We start from the raw sequence: 18,634 nt of genomic DNA, 5'->3' as shown, positions 1-18,634 counted from the left end.
AGTTCAACAGTCGGGACGGGAAATTAGGTACTGAGAATTTTTGAGCAAGTCAATATTAGAAATGGGTTCCGACTGTTGAACTTTATTTAATAGAGTTCAAGACTACTAAACTTGTTTTTAAGATTTTTTTAAGGCAGTCGGGTTTTTTTATCTTTTAAATTTATTTTGTAATACTTTGTTCACCATAAATAGCCTCAGCGGTCCGAATCGCGAATAGTAGCGATTGTAGGTAATGTTAAAGTTTGAACAAATTTTAAGAAATAACTAAATCCTGATTTCTTATTATTACTGAACTTCACTGAACTGTATCACTGTTTTTAAATGTGTTGAAAGAACATCATCAAATTATTTAAGGTTTTCTCGCGATATAAAGATAAAAAATTCTTTGTAAAACTATTCCGAATGTAAATGTAGTATACTGAAACTATTAACGACTAATCGTAAAATCGGAGGCCGAGAGACATTAATCATGGTTGATCGCTTCGAATCACAGAAATTCACTTATCATTAATACAGCCATTATAATCAAAGGTTCCGAACGCTTGCCAAATATAGCGTTAGAGCTAAACTATGTATGTTCACTCACTGGATCCAATCAGCTTAATTTCTTTCGTCCCTTTGAAGCTAAGCCAAAATCGGGTGTAATCGGAGCTTGCGTTTTTCTTTTGGTCGTTTGGAGAGGAAACCTAGGACGCATATAAGCTAGAAACGATGACGATAATAACGTAGCATAAACTGCGCAGGCGTGTACATAATGTTTGATGCAGATCAGACTTTCGTCATCTATATGAATGTATTAAATATATGTTATATATTTTTGTATACATTTTTTATTAGTTAGGTACCTACCTACATTGTAATTTGTATCGACTTAAAATCAAAAACGAAATAAAAATAAAAACCATTTTCCCTGATTATTTTAACAATCCTCGGTAATCGAGTTCAAACAAGCACCAATAATGAAATTTCCGCAAAAGATTTTCTTCGAATTGTCAAAAACAATCTCGGACGATAAATGAACTACAATGATCGGCCCACTTACTTCCGATAACGTGAATTTTTAAGACATTTATACGTTAAAAACAGGTCTATAAAATTTGGAGGAACGTTCGATAAATATTCGATCCAAGCGTAGCACGGTCCATTTGTGAAAGCGACGATCCTAAAATCACAAATTACGACATGGCACCCTAGTCTAAAATATTCTTACGTACTGTAAGAGGGGCATATTTTTATACGTACACTGTGTGTCTACTTGTGCTCGTACGGCAGTTCTCTGACTTATGTATCCACTTTTTCGTTCACAAAAAAGTTAATAGACATGTAGTTTTTAAGACACTGATTTTATCTACAAGGAACGTGATTTTTTGGCATTTTTGCTCGATCTTCACTACAGTGTACAATACCATGTCCTGACCTGTCGTATACAAACGATTTCCTAACATAAGAACCTACTTATCATAAAGTTAAATATCGTTTAATTTCAAGTTTTCCTAGTTTATGCTATTCAAACCTGGATACATTTAACCGAAGAAACTTAAAAGCTAACCTGATAGTTTAGCCACATTGTACCATCATCCAAAATTAGATCTACGAAGTTTAATACTAACTATAATAATAGCTTACTGCAGGATCCAAATGGAGAAGAGTTGCTCAAGACCGTGAACAATGGAAGCTACTGGAGGAGGCCTTTGCCAACAGGCACACTGAGTTGAGAGACATTCTATGACAACTTCAACCTACATCAAATACAACAAAGTCTAAAGATCAGATCAGCTCTCACCCAGTTCAAAGGGCTAAATAAATAAATAAATAAAATAATAACAGTAATTATGGAACTAGATTGAGTGAGCTGAGCGGTATGCAATTACTTACATCAGATTACTGTGCTGTGGTATCAAATTTGTCACCGAAACTCATCAGCCTTGACATTATCTTCAGAGCTGCCAGCTTTGGTTTGAAATCAGTAGGTAATCTAGTTGCAAGCTATTTCGTGAATGGGCTAAAATTCCATAAAATTTTAAATTTTTGATTACAAAATGTTCTTACAAATAGTGTTAAGCTTTCTGCGTGACAATTTTTTTCCATTCCTGCATATAAATACGCCTCAGAGAGGATTGTCATCAATGCCAAAATGCAAAACGAGCCTACCCTTTTCTCAACGGGCCGGTAACATATCCGTAATTCAGCTTATGTTTGTGTATAGATGGGCGGCAGTGATTGCTTTCATCAAGTGACTAGTATTCACAGAATAAACGATTTTGAATTTGAATTTGTCCCGCCGCATTAGAATAGGCTTAATGCCGTCTAACTGAATTGTTATACATACATTTATGCCGTTAATTTTTTGAAATATATAACGACAGACAGTTTACTCACACGATTCTTGTTACATGGCCACGCAATAAATAAATCCTTCGAGTTTGGCCTGAAAAAGTTCCGGTAACATTTGCAAAGGACAAACGTACAACGCCATCTTTTATGCAAACAAAGTTAACACGTCACGTCTCATGAGAACAGGTGCGTCACACTTTGGAAGTGCTCTTATTCTGTTTAAACTTTAAATTATGAAGGAATGAATTATGGGATACAAGTGGTCCCATGTCTCAATGCAGATTTTGTTTAATTGCACGCCAGTTTATGATAAATGTCACGTTCAGCTTGGTTATAGCCTGATGGAAACAACACTTCGTTTCACAAACTTACAGTTTGTAAGATTCATACTATCTAACTACCAACTAGCCATACTATCAATAACTCCATATATATTTACTAATATATAATATTATAAATGCGAAAGTAACTCTGTCTTGTCTGTCTGTCTGTCTGTCTGTACGCTTTCACTAAACGGTCAACCGATTATGAAATTTGGTACAGAGATAGAATAGACCTGGGAATTACATAGGCTATCTTAATTAAAAGAGGCTTTAAGTTTGAAATGGGGATGAATTTATATGTGGATTTCGTCGCTGTCTATGATAAAAACCATGAAATCTATTTAGGCACTTATAAGCTAAGTCGATATTTGTTTGAGCTTTTTTGAATTCGACTGTCAGGGGATTGAATAGGGATGAAAGTTTAATGGAAAGTCGTCATTATCGAAGATTGATCTATCAATGATCGATGAATCGTTTATTAAACTTGCCATTTCCGTACGTAATAAGAGATAATATAGATATTTGTTTTTTCCACGCGGACGAAGTGCGGGCAAATTAGTAATATATATAAAAAAACAAAAAAAATGCATGTTAACTTACTTACTACTACCTACTCCTCAACCGTTTACCGAATTAACAGGTTGAGATTTCAACTAAAGTATAGGTACATTCAAAACATAAAACCATACAGGATCTTTATACAGCGTGTGAAGCACGCCAATGGCTGTAATGGCATTGGCTCTAATGAGTCCGGCCTGAATCGCACTGTATCAATGTGACGTAAATGGCGATTGACCCAGTTTCTGGTCTAGGTACGAACGGAACCACTGACTGCCTACTAAGCATTATGCCGGGTGGATATGAGAATTTAGACAATTATTTCATTGTACCTGATCGCATCGCAAGTGAGCTTGTGATTTTAGACGACCAAATTTATAATTACATCAATGAAAATACCCATTTGAAAATGATGAAAATTGTGATAAATTGTTTGAAATGTAAGTATAATTGTATAAATTGTAGAGAATTATAGTTCTAGTTGCATTTTTCAACTAGCCGAAAATTTAATTTCAGGAGGTAATTTCACGTATGTGGTTTCAAAAATTGGCCCTAAGTGTGGTGGCTTCTTTCTTTATTAAGCAAATTTGAGAAAAGATTCGGCCGAGCAAAATCGCAGAAGCTTTGACTAAGAATAACATTTATTTTAGATCAAAAAAATGGGGATGTACGTTATTTCGCAGACAACATTTTAATAGAATTTCGTTTAACACATTTTTTTCTCATGTTATTGTTTCATAGAATAATCAATACATGGAACACTTATTTTGAAGAAATTTGTAAGTATCATTGATTTTTGTTAGAAATAAAATTCATTATGTAGGTATTAATATAATAGATTAACAAATGAACATTCCTTTGTTTCATATGCTTATATATTATATGTATTATGGTCATATATATAGTAGTTTATGTATTATATTGTTTAAAGCACTGTAAAGTAGCTTCCACTATTTTAACTCTTAAACTCACTCTTTGTCGGACCCTAACGTATTGCTCCTCTCCTCTCATCCACTCAAAGGTTGACTGGTAGAGATCCCTTAAAGGGATAAGTCCGCCTTTGTACAAGTATCTTAAAGTTTGTCAGTTGTATTTTGTTAATTTTCTTTTGTACAATAAAGAGTTTACATACATACATACATACAAATGAAATATTCTTTATTCTTATATAAAACTTATTACCAAGAAAACCATTTCATGTGGTGGTAGTTTCTAAACTTTTCAATTCATACCTGCGACAAAATGCATACCCTCCTATAACGGTAGTGATTCGTTTCTGGTGTAGTCACAGATCTAACCTAACCTAAACTTCTTTTATGGTAGCGATTAGCTTTCTGGTGGGGTCACAGTTCTAACCTATTCTGCTTTTCTGGTAGCGGTTCGCTTTATGGTGGGGTCAGTAAAGCGAAATAGTAATTGAAACAATAATATTCGAAGTAAAAATACAAGGACTAAATATTATAAGAAACATTTTCTGCGAAACGAAAATCTGTGAAATTTCTGTCTGTGAAAGAAGGGAACACCATAAAAATGGATATATCTCCGCTTTCATGATTAAAAGCTTCTTATATTTAACTTAAAGCTGAAGCATGATAGACATCCTGCATGCATGATGAATGAAGCATGAGAGAAGTCCCGTTTGTGGTATTACTAAAATCTACTTGAGCAAGATGTCTGTTTTCCAAACACACACTGTCTACTACTCCTAAAACTACTTGGAACGGTCGCTAACTTGACATCATATACAGCGAAAAAGATAAGGATATCTCAGGTTTTTGCACCTCATGCGTTTATTAAACGGTAAACAGGTCAGGCATGCGGTCCACGCGGTGACCGGAAATTGTGTTTGTTTCTCCACATCAGCGGGCTTGCCTTCGATAAACACAGTCCGGTACTAAATTATACAATGTTTTAGACCAAACAACAAGCTCGGTTTGTGATTGTGACGTATATTTTACTATTATTTTTCGCTTCAGTAATAAAAACACCGTGCACGTGTCTTTTGCTTGGAAATTTGTAATTGTGAGGCAACTATGGTAAAGTTTTTAGAGTTTTTCTCAATATGTTATAAAATTGTGAGCATCCGTCTTCAAACCAACGCTGCGAATTTGAAGCGAACTTAATAATTTAGGAACTCAAATGAATAACCGTATTAAAAGTTCTCAGCTGAACAGAATAAAAGGCAACGACAAAGAGTAAAAAACTGAAGAAGACAATGTACACAAAAAGACTCCCTGTAATCCTTAAATCGCAACATCCATCCTAATGCACATCAAATAAAAGTAACGGAACAAAGACGTGAAAAGAAAGTTTGCCGAGATACGGGAAAGTCTCTCTAATTGCATGCAAATTAAAGAATACAGTTCTAACAAACGACTCAGTGGAAATTAAGCAGGAAAATGGGTAATGAACGAGAAACGAACTCGAAAACAAAATGTTACTCGTACATTAATTAGACAAATGGGTTACCTTGACTTGGTAATTCCTTCTAACGTAGAATTCAAATGTGACCATAATTAGGTATCTGCTTTCGCGAGCCAGTAATTCCAGTGGTAGATACGGAGTCTTAACGAAATACAATTTCACAAGACGAACAACGCGTATAGTGGTTTTACTTGAAGTTTCAACGTTCTCTGAATTTCTCGATACGTGTAAGCATCACAACCTTCTAGACGGTTTATACTTAAATTTAATTAATTGCGTATTAAATACTAAATAGCTTTGTACGGAGTCAGCATCAAAAGTAGCTGGTTACTTTTTTACTTTGTCACATTAACACATTAGTCAATCTTGTATGGCGCTCAGTACGTGGCTGTAAAACGACAAAGTGCAAAAATAACCAGCTACTTTTGATGCTGACTATACGTATTTACTATACAAAAAATGTATTTTTAAGTCTAATCAATCACCTTTACGCCAAACCCTTTCGGTAAAACACGAAAGAAAATTGGAAAAATGATTAGTGGCCCTTGTCAAAGATACAAGATCGAAGGCTATTGTATTTTCAAGACAAGGGAAAGGTATAGAAAGTGTAACGGTACCCTTTTTAGGGTAGAATATTTTTGTCAATACTCTGCGTATACATATTTTTGAGTTTTGTAGTTTTAGTTTGAGAGTTACCTAAAAACTCAGGACTTTTTTTACAGTTAAACTCAATATGCACTGAAACTATACTCCTTTATGTTTTCCATCAGGTGAGACAGGGAAAAAACATTTAAGATCGTACTTTTGTACAAAATTAAATTTTCAGTTTATTTTTATTCCATTTGTGTTTGAAATACCGAGAAACGTGCCTTAAACCTTAAATTAAACGGAGTATATATATGTCGGCGGCCGATCGTAAAATCCGCCAGATCACGAAATTCCTAGGCATATCGTGAAACGCCGCCATTTCATGATATGCCTAAACGTTGGCCAGGCATATCACGATGAGCCTGAGAAATAATACGGCAGATCGATTAGAGCAACGCATTCGTCGATATTCCTAGCTCTATACCGGCACATCGTAAAATAGTTTCTTTATGGCCACTGGTGGCGCTGCGTATGCAATGGCGGCCGCGACCAGCTGACCGGTCGTGTTTGTTTAGCGCGTGAAAAATGTCGGCGTCGCAACAAAATGATCTTTAAACCGAAACTAGTGATTGAATTCAAAATAGAAGTGCAAAAGAAGCTTTTGAACATCAGCTCCGTTCTTTTTATGTGAATCAAACGAATTCTATGCACAATGTGAAAAAACCATGGACGTCTGCCCGTATTTAGAGGTTAGTATTTTGTTGATAAATAAAGTATTCACTAGTTGTTACTTATTTATATAGAAAAATTTAGGTACGACGAGCGAAGCGAGGAGTGGTTAGTTTTAATTGTGATCACGACGCACGAGCCGAGCGAGCGAAGCGAGCGTGCCGCGGTAGCGCCCGGCGAAGTGCCAGAACCGATTTGGCGGCGTTTCATGATATGCCTAGGAATTTCATGATCTGCCTAAACTGGCCAAATCATGAAATGGCGGCGCTTCAGGATATGCCTAGGAATTTCATGATCTGCCTAAACGTCACTAGGCAAATCGTTAAACGGTGAGATTTGAACGATATGGCGGATGTCCCTTAGCCAATTCATGAAATGGCGGCATTTCACGATATGCCTAGGAAATTCGTGATCTGGCGGATTTTACGATCGGCCGCCGACATATACAGTTGTGGTCATATAATTAAGAACGATTTTTTATAGAGAAGATTTTTTCAAACTGACAAGTGTTACTAACTGTATGTATATTTTTGTACTTCTCTCGGTATCGTAAAAACTTTTCCTTACTAGCGGTAAATTCATTTATACATATAATTGGCTAAAAAATAAATAGATAAACTTTATATATTACATCTAAACCTAGTATTACTACTTACTGGCTGGTCATATAATTAAGAACGCTGAATAGTTTATTTTTTATTCAAATTTAAATAGAGAACGGACGCGCCGCTTTGTGGTTTTAGGTTATTATTTGAATAATTTTGGCGCCATTTAGTGCCGTAAAAGTCTTAAAGGCGATTGCTTCATATAAAAAACGGGGAAAAATAAAAGTTGTGATAAATCTACAAGAAAAGTAATACTAAAACTTCGCGACAAGAATTGGTCGTATAAACACATAGCCGATCATCTGCAATGTTCAAAAACTATGGTTTTCCACGCCATAAAGCATTTTGCTACGTATCAAACTACTGCAAATGTTCCGCGTGTACCTAGACAAAGAAAGTCATCTCGTCGAGATGATCGAAATATCGTTCGTTTGGCAAAACAAAATTCTTTTAAAGGGTCTAATGAGTTGAGAAAATAATATTTTGGCGAAAACAACCCTTCAGCAATCTCGGCACGCAGTATTCGAATGCGTTTGGTGGAAGAAAAGTTGCACGGAAGGATAGCAAGGAAGGTGCCTATGTTGAAACGGTGTCATAGGGAAGCCCGGCTTGCATTTGCAAGAAGATATGAAAACTGGACAGTCAGACAGTGGAAAAACGTTCTTTTTTCTGACGAGACAAAAATAAATAGGGTATGTTCTGATGGCAAACGATATGTAAAACGGCCTCCAAATAAAGCATCCGACCCAAAGTACACAAAAGTAACTTTAAAGCATGGCGGGAGAAATGTAAAAATTTGGGGATGTTTTTCTGGACATGGTGTTGGACCTGTTAGGCTGATAGAAGGAAACATGGATCAATTTCAATACAAAAACATACTGGAAGAAACAATGTTACCATATGCTGAAGGCGTGCTTCCGGTTATTTGACATTCCAGCACGACAATGATCCCAAGCATACTGCACGTACCGTTAAGGAATTCCTCACATCGCAATCAGTTTCTGTCTTAGATTGGCCAGCCAACAGCCCCGATCTTAGAGCAATAGAGCATCTTTGGTGCGAAGTCAAGAAAAAGTTTCAAATCGACAGTGTGGCAATTTAAGAGAACTGTATGACGTATTCTTAGAAGAATGGAACTCTATCTCTCTTGCGAAATGTCAAAAATTGATAGATTCAATGCCTCGCCGGTGTAAGGCAGTAATAAAAAGCCGTGGACATGCTACTAACTATGAATTTTAGTTAAAATGTATTACATTGCTTTTTTTTCTGTACAAACTTCACGTTAGTGTGATTTAGTTAATCTAAGTTTCAAATAAAAAAACTTTCGAACCGTTCAATAAATCGTTCTTAATTATTTGTCCAGCTTCATTACTATTTGAATTTGTTACTAAAGAGAATAAAAACAAAATTTGTAAAAAATGACAGTAATTTATTCTTTATTGTAAATCCCGTTTGCTCTATTCATGTGGCTATTTCATAACGTAACTAGTTACTTCTAAGAAGGACCCACGACTACACATGACATGATTTAGTTAAAAATAATCTGGAACTTCAAATCGTTCTTAATTACGTGGCCACCACTGTATATATCCCTAAAGTAGTCGATTATTTTCAATATTAACTTGAGAAGAATGATGTTCAATGCTCATTTTCTTCGGCAATATAAAATACTCGTCGCCTTAAGGAAACAAAAGCTGACGATCGATTTTGTGCGTACCCAAGAGGTTCATACCAATTTTTTTTACAACTTTTTCTACAACGTGAACATTTTCGTACTACATTATTACAATGTATAACCTGTAACCCGTGCAACAAATTCGCTAACACGAGCTCTCTCTACTACTTCCGGCCTCCGGGTGTACTCAGAAGATTACGTACTCTGTCTCTATAAAAAAAATAACATTAAAAACCATGACAATGACGACCGGATAGTCTAGTGATTTGAGAACCTCGCTAAAAATCTTCAGATACGGTCCTGGTACGGCAATTCCAATCCTAAAATACTGAAATTTTGCACAAAGGTGTCAATTAAGATTGAGAGAAGGAACAATGATAGATTTGTTGTATTTTTCACTACCTAACTTTTAAATTCTGCAACAGGAACGTAGCTGTGGGTATTGGCAAGTATTACAATAACTTTGAAACATTGGCGATACGTGTTGCTGGCGACGTCGTTAAAACTAGCCATAAAAATTTCCATTTTACGATCATATTTGTCAGCCCAAACATGTCATGTTTGGTTTTCAACAAATAAAAAAAAGTCGACTCAAAAATAAAATATGTACTTCCCTCAGGGGTATAAATAGCCTGATGATGATTATTTTTACTCACCGAAAAGTCTCATTCCGTTCCGAAAAGTTTGATTGTTTTTGATGCGTCGTTACATCGGTAAGGTAAACGTACGAGTGCTCGACACTCTAGTGCCCAATAGATGACACCTTGCTGTCACCTTTATTGCTAATGCAATAAAATTAAAGATGGCAACTATTGGGACAGTGACGAAGCACTCGTACGTTTACCTTATACATTTTGTCTACAACACCATTATTGTTTGCCATTAAGTGCACTTTCCTCATTTGTTACCGTCATAAAAAATAATGTCACAGCAGAGACTTTTGTCTTGTTCACGTGAAGTCCCGTTTTAGTTGGTAAAGATCAATATTAAACTAAAAAGTTAAGATAGTTTCATATATATAACAAAAAAAAATATCTTTATTGCCACATCTTAACTTATTCACACAAGTTTACAAGGTTAAATACTCTTCAGAATACAAAGAAAATTTTAGCTCCTCAAATTTTCAAAGAGCTTTCGTTAACTTACTATATACCTCTATATTTAAACTGAAAACAACCAATATATTCTGTTTTGTGAGTCCATGTTCACTCGTGTGAAAAGCGCAGAGCCAATCGACCTGAAATTTCGCATGTCGACCGTGTAAAACCAAAAAGATTGTTCTGGAATTTTTGTAAACTTTACAAAGAGAATGTGGGCTTTATATTATTGTTCGTTCAAAGATAAGGTATTTTATGGTTTCGTTAAAGTTCTGACAGATAAATGATTTTCAAATAATTAAAGAGGCACTGAGATGAATAAGTACTTTTTTTATTATTTTCGTCATCATCAGCCTATAGCAGTTCACTGTTGGACATATGCCTCGCTTAAAGAGCGCTACTGCGCCCTGTCTTCGGCTCGACTTAGTTGATTTACATATTTTAGATTTCAAGTAAATATTTTTTTATTTACGAAAACATGTCAAGTTACACAAATTTAAATAAATAACAGAAAAGTCAGATAGGTACACACACAAGCAGTCAAATAACCCGCCCCGCGTCATACCAGGTGCAAAGGTACCCAATACACTCGCCGCGCTGCTGCGTTGAACAGCGATGGACAACCTTTGCACAAGACATGACCCAGAGCGGGGATCAAGACCTCTCTGAAGAAGACGGCGCCCCACTTGTTTAAAAGAAAGTCTTGCCTCGTAGCCCCAGCAAGTATTTATTTTGGTATTTAGCGCTACCAACGCATACATAATGGAGAAAGATGATGACAGTTATTTCTTATATATTTTCGGTTCAAGCAAGTAAGTTGGATATCAATGGACAGCAATAAATGGACTGGAATAAATACCTAATTGAATGGAAGGTTATTTTAATTCAACAAACTTGTTAGGCTTTAATTAAAGAACACAAAGACTGAGAAATATTTATAGCCAAGCAAGCCATTTACTTCACTAGCTTTTGTTTTAATTTCATTTCTCCTATTTGCCAAGAAATAAGTCAATCGCGATTTATTCCGAAATTTTTCATCAATTATTTAATGTCCGTTCTCTTTGATTCCTCTTGTTTGATTCGCTGTCGCGATATTAAAATTGCTCTTTTTCCAAGCAAACAACTCCAGTTTTATTAATTTTGCCAATCGTTGTAAATTACGGAACACGGTCACTGTCCGAGGGACATATTTGCGGTTTGCCTTTTCATGATTAAGGATTATGTTTTTAATTGACTTGTTTTTTAGATATAAAGTTTTATTGTAAAAGTCAGTCGTATTTTTGTCCAACTAAGGCAACACAAAGATAAGGGCTATGATTTCTTTGCAGTCAATAAATAAATTTAGGTAATGTAGGTACGGTACACATATCTGCATCGAAGGTACTTATCGGATTTTCACGAATATGTCAATCAATTTGTTAATAGTCCGAGAAGCATAGGCTCAATGTTATCGTTTAACATCATCATTAATAGCTGATGAACAAAGGCCTCCCCCTTGAAACGCTACAATAAACGACAGCTCGGCCCTTGCATCCACTGGTTGCCCGCAACTGTCACGACGTCGGTCAGGTCTAGTGGGAACCCTGCCAACGTATTTTGGTCCCCACTCGAGGAATTTTCTCTCCCAACGGTTTTCTGTTCTCTGGTCCAGGTTATCGGTTACGAATACAAAATTATTGCTTAATTTTGTTTCAAAGCTGATCATTGCCTATTCAGAAGTATTTAAAATTTAAAAATCTAAACTTGACAGCATTATTAAAATACATAGGTAGTTGTTAGTAGTTATATCAGTAATATCTGAAACAGACTCGTGCAAGCAATTGTCGGAATATCGTGTGGCACGCTATATTTGCATGAAAGCATAAATTTGTTCGTGCATTGTGCTTTTAACTTATGTATTTTAATGCTGGGTTAACGTATATCATCAAAAATTCTTACTAATATTATAAATGTGAAAGTAACCTCTGTCTGTCCGTTTATTACCTCTTTACACTTAAGAGAAGTCCCTTCGCAGTGCTACATCCTTCCTCTAATAATGTCTGATAATATCCTGTGCTGTATGTGTAGGGGTATTGCATATAATATGTTATTTTTGTTATTTTTTATTTTATTTTTTTAGTATTACCATGCCTCTTGCATTGTGCCTTATGTCCGTCACTTGGTTAAAACGTAGCCTTAGTCTTAGCTGGGTAATATTTAAATACCTGTTTAATTATATTATAAATTTATAATGTAACAAGTGGAGCTGTCGTTTAGCTCAAATCTGGGCTCTGCAGAAAATCAGCGTTGCTGCACCCACTGTGTAGCAACACATGCTGAGTGGAGACCCTTTTTCGGTGACAATTGGTGTCATCACCATACAATTTATTGTGATTTTGCTTGTATAGTAATATATTATTGTTTTTTGTGTTTGGTGGTGGTACTGTTGGGACCGTTAATAAATCATTTTTCTTTCTTTCTTTCTTCGTTTCATTCTCCATACAAACGTAGTCCCGGTCTCATTTGAAAATTAGGCAACAGAAATAGATAAAATTTTGTAAAAATGGACTCGACGTAATTATCTATGCCTGTGGTTTTTCAGATTTTCATATAAATGTGTAATATCAGAATAACAGGAGCTCTTTTATTTTTGGACAAAAAAAAGATGTCAACTTTGCACGAAAATTACAGACTAATAAAGCATTTTTACAAAAATCTAAAAAACCACAGGCATAGAGAATATAATGAATATCTTGATTGTAAAATATCACGCGTCACGTATATACGCGTCAGTGTAGTGTGATGGTGGTGATAGATGGGTTTGTGTGATTTGTGTGTGTTCTTACAGTGTGGAGGTGGAGGAACTGCATGAACACGCATATTTTGCATAAGCTTAGCATCGTAAAGTCGCGGGTGAGCAAGGAAATTATTTTAGTTCATTGTAAAATATCATTGATTTCTGTGCTATACTTTTCGTATAATATGAGGACAACGAAACCCACAATTCAACCACCCAAATCTTGAAAAGCCTACAGCTATCTCGATATAAATTACGGACGTTGTTGCGGAAGGCATGGGAGGGGGATGGCTGCGAGCGCTTATGTCACGAGCGATAAAGACAGCAATATCCCAAACGAATACCTAACGCGGCCGCGCGGCCGGCAGGGAAACTTCTCTTAAACCGCTGAACCAATATAGATGAAATTTGAATATAAGATATTAAATAATATTGTAACGAATAACTCACGTCTTAAACCAAGTTTTGCTTGATATGTTTCGACCAGAGCGGTGGCGCGTAGTGTGCGTGTTGCGGCAGCCGCCGAGTCGCGTGCTCCTGAGAAGAAGGGCTACGAAACAGCCCGAAACATGTCGAGCTTAACTCGGTTTAAGACGTGAGTTATCCGTTACAATATCATTTAATATGAGTGAGACTCACGGTAGTTTCATATTCTAAATTGAATATAAAATGTTTCCTTTATGATGTAGACAACAAAAAATAAACTGGATGAACAATTTTGCGACAGGAGTACCTACAGCCGCGGACGTAAACTATTTGTCCATAATAATATTCTCCCTTAGATCTTTCCTGTTTTTGGCCCCCTATTGGCCCTTTAGACAATATTTTAGACGAGGCCCGATACACAACCCTGTTATTAGGTATATCAAAGGACGAATTGAAACAAGCCGGACGCCTCCGGCGAATAGAAATTCCACTTAGCATAAGAATGGTAAAGTAAGCCTTAGTTCACACACGATTGTCATATTATTGAGATAATCATCATCATCCTCACCATGAGATGAAAAGCAACTACTGCTGGACATAGGGCTCCCCTAAAGAACTCCACAATGCAATGTATGTATAAGTTTATAAATTATTTATTATACGTGGTGGCCGAGTGGTTTGACCTATGGCCTCTCAAGCAGAGGATCGTGGGTGCAAACCCCGGCTTGCACCTCTGATTTTTTCGAAATTCATGTGCGAATTACATTTGAAATTTACCACGAGCTTTACGGTGAAGGAAAACATCGTGAGGAAACCTGCACAACCTGCGAAGCAATTCAATGGTATGTGTGAAGTTCCGAATCTGCACTAGGCCCGCGTGGGAACTACGGCCCAAGCCCTCTCATTCTGAGGCCTGTGCCCAGCAGTGGGACGTATATATATATATATATATATATATATATATAGGCTGGGATGATGATAATAATTATTAATAATTTGATTTGTTTCAGTAATTTTGCCTTTGAATGTGTGGAGCCCTTGGTGCGCAAGCTTACTTTAAAGTGAACTTTTATCTCATTAAGAAAAAGCTTTTTTGTGTCAGTTTATAACGAGCCATTTTCCAAAATTGACAAAAAAGTGTTTTTTTCTTAGTAAAAATGTACCTACATCACTCGTGATTTTGATTGAATATAGAAAACTAAAATTTACTACTTTAGAAAAGAGTAGGTAGATAAACAATATGTTTTTAAATGAAAATGGCTTTTTTGTTTTTGGTAGCGGCTATTCAAAATATACCATTACAAACGACCGAACTGAGTCATAAATCGTTTTAAAGGTACCTCTCGCTCGCACTGACAGGCCATATGGGGGCCTAGTGTTGTATGTAGTGTGACACCAGGGCAGTTCCATAAGGCCTGTGAGTGCGAGCCTAGGTACTGTAGGAACTAGGCTGTATACCGCTGGCAGGTGGTAAAACTGACCACCTGGCAGGTTAGATTGACGTAGTATTGTATAAAAGGATAGGAGTTTTTAATGTATGTTTCTAGAATTTAACTTTTAAAAAGATTGACAGCGGTATACATGCCGGGGAGCGCAGATTGCTCCCGATAGCCTAAGCGGCTGGTGCCATTCTATGTAAATGTATTTATAAGTTCCAAGATAAATATAAATCATTGAAGATTGAAGATACTATTTATTTCATAACAGTTTAAAGTCACGCGCGTAGATCCCCTGTACCTATAGAAGCTCTTACAAGTTACAGTCCCCACAGTACCTTTAAAATGATTGATGACTCAGTTCGCACGTTTTTAAAGGCCTTAGTATAGTCTAAAAATAGCACCATGAGCGCCAGCCTTAAGTGAAGTAAAAAACGACTTTTCTGACAGCACATTTTTCATATTCCACCATTCGGTGCCCAAGAGCATTCCACTATATTTCCTTCCATATTCCGGATCTTGCGGAAGATTTACCCTCCGGCGAATTCCTACTTGGCGATAGTTTTATCTCCTCGCGGTGAATATTAAAATGGTTTCGAAAAAGTTGACTAAATTCTTTGGGCTTTAATTTTATTTTAAATAGGTATTTGGACCTGGAATTCCAGCTTTGACGAAAACAACTACATTCAATTTTATCTCTTTTTACAGGTTTTTACATTAGCTTCCCTTGTTACTTTACATAATAATATATAAATGTAACGGAATCATTGAATTTTTTCATTGTAATATTAAAAAAAAACTTGGCAATCATGCGTAGTTCTGGTGACAATGCAATTATAACCATCAAGCTGATCTGATGATGCCGGAAACTAGACACTGAAACTAAAAAACAGGATAATACTCACACAACTCTAATTATAAGAGAAGACTGACGGTATACTATCAAAATAAGTGGGTTTGAACTGGGCACCAGTACAATGGGCCATATATACCTATCTAGGCCAAACGTAGATCACTTTATTCGACTTTGTTTAACCCTTTCAGCACAGATGAGAACGATCGTGCGTTCAACTTAAAAAATATATTTTTATAACATAAATTCTCTTTTCCCGGCTCAAACCGGCACCGGTCGATCGTGCGTTTAATTATTATTTAAAAAAAATAGTGACAGCGAGGTTCGGGGCTCAGTTACAGTGCAGGTCGCGACAAGTATGGACGTGTTCGTGATGGACGGCGAAGTACTAAGTAGGTATTTTTTTTTACTTTACGTGTTAATCATTAATGCATGTTTTAATGTTATTTTATGTTAAAGTACTCGTTGTACTTTTTATTCATATTTGTAATTAGAGTGAAACATTTACGTTTTTAGTTTTTAGGTTGCAGTGAAGTTATAAAGCACGATCGTGGTGGTTAGGATGAACGGCGATAAATAAGAATTAAAAAAAAAAAACTTTTTATTGGTTTTAGGGCCTTTAACGTCTGATTTAGTAGTACAAATAATTGGCGATGGCAACCTATCTGATTTTGACGAATCAGACCTGAAAGATCAGTTCCTCCAGTATAATAAAGAAGGCGGGGGATCTACCTCTTCAGACGAAGATGTTCAAAATCAGTTACTATTTAGGCCCGAATCTAGTCCACACAATTTAACATCTACCTCAAGCCACGACCGATCTTCTCGTGGTCGTCTATGCAGCCGTGGTCAGAATCAATCGCCATTTATCATTGAAGCACAATCTCGTCAACGTCAGTCTAGATCAACAAGCCTTATTCTGTGAGAAAAAATAATGTTACGTGATTTTTGTAATACTCGCATTCATACATTGATCAGTATTATTGTACCAAAAAGTGAATTAAACTTCTTTTTATTTGATTCGCCCATATTTTCATTTATAATTATCGTACAACTACGACCAATTAGAACACGTACTTCAGTTGGATCAAAACGCTATGACACGATCGTGCGGGGGGGTTTTAAAGGGGGTAAATAAGGGTGAGATTTATTTTTGTATTTTTGCCTCATTAAATATAACCCAAAGGCTAAGGAAACAGTATAAATAATTGCTATTTTATAAAAAAAAATTTCGTGCTGAAAGGGTTATATAACCCGTTAAACGACAAGGTACAAACAAAGGCGTAGATACTTGTACACGCTACAGATAGGCGCTCACTTGACAAATTACACTGTCGCCCTGGGTCACGTTTGTTCATTAGTGTCGCTAAGGTCGCTGAAACCGATGGCAATCAATAACTACTGAACATCTATTGGTTAGATATTCATGAGTTTTTTTCTACAAATGAGCTAGTGAATTTTTATGGCGTTGGGAGTTGTGGCGTGGATAAAACGAAGAAAAAAGAATTTAATGATTGACTGTCAATTGAGTAAATTACTAGGTAGGACTCTGAATTCATGGAATTTACGTGCTAAATGATGATGATAATGACGTGCTTAATTACGTTTGAAATTACCATGAGCTTGGTGAAGGAAATTGTTAATGTGAAACAGACGTTTCAAATCCGCGATGGGGTTGCGTGGGCTCTAGATACCGTTCTAGTCCTCTAATTGTTAAATAAATAATTTCTCCCAGCAGTAAGACATAGGTATATAGGCCGAAGATGGACAAGATAAAACGCATATTGTGGTAGTTTTAAATGCAGATTTTTATTTCAAAAGAAAAGAGAGCACCGTGGCATATTATGGCACCGTAATTGCAACCGAGTTGCCTATTTTTTTATTTTACACGATGAAATCAGTCAGTGATGAAATGATAACTATGGCAAAGGTTGTGTACATTAACTGTGAAGTGTTGTACATATATGAAGATATACCTAACTAACTTCACTCTCCAGGTTCATCATCATCATCATCCTAATCGTAATAAGCCAACATGTACCTAAGTTTTTTTATTTTATTTGACTGGATGGCAAACGAGCAAATGGCTCTCGTGATGGTAAGAGATCACCACCGCCCATAGACACCTGCGAAACCAGGGGGATTGCAGATGGGCTGCCAACCTAGAGTCCTAAGATGGGATACCTCAAGTGCCAGTAATTTCACCGGCTGTCTTACTCTACACACCGAAATACAACAGTGCAAGCACTGCTGCTTCACGGCAGGATTAGCGATGGTGGAAGCAATCCGGGCGCACCCTGCACATGGTCCTACGACCTGCAATTGCACTAATAAAGTAATCGCCACCAATCCTTTTCTTCTACCAGTCTTCGACTATTTGGATTGCCTAACGAAAATACCCTACATCACTAGTGAGCATGGTATATTTGAACTCACCTGAACCAAATCCCCATGGACTCCTCCTGGAGCCGTGATGGTCAGCAAGCAGACGTAAGGCACGAGGTCCTCGCGAGGTCTATGCAGTTCCACCTCGTAAGTCCGACCAATGTCGCCGTAATACGTCTTGTTGCAACCTGGAGACAATGAACAATGTGTTAAGTAATGGTTGCTAGTTCTATACCTACTTTTGACTAGAACAAGAGCGTGATTCATTACTCGTAGATTGAAAATATGAATGATGTAAGAACTTTAATAGGTAGGCAGCAGAAGTGGATAAGGTCTCTGCTGCCCTGATAAAAAGAGGATATTATGTAAATCATATTGAGCGCCGCAACTGCTCACCGACTACTGCTGTTGATTTTCTTGGGGCG

General features: G+C 36.6%; 1 protein-coding gene across 1 annotated transcript in view; it reads right to left on the bottom strand.

Moving 5' to 3' along the window:
- The window catches only part of LOC141428282 (uncharacterized), a 221,814-nt gene that overhangs the window by 51,354 nt on the left and 151,826 nt on the right, over positions 1-18,634 (bottom strand). Inside the window, exon 3 of the mRNA XM_074088180.1 lies at positions 18,261-18,397. Coding sequence (XP_073944281.1) covers positions 18,261-18,397 — 137 coding nt within the window. The remainder of the gene's footprint in view (positions 1-18,260; positions 18,398-18,634) is intronic.

This window comes from Choristoneura fumiferana, chromosome 5 (assembly GCF_025370935.1).
Source record: "Choristoneura fumiferana chromosome 5, NRCan_CFum_1, whole genome shotgun sequence".
Taxonomy (NCBI): Eukaryota; Metazoa; Arthropoda; class Insecta; order Lepidoptera; family Tortricidae; genus Choristoneura; species Choristoneura fumiferana.
The sequence above is the reverse complement of the archived record's forward strand: the minus strand, read 5'-3'. Positions and strand labels throughout refer to the sequence as shown.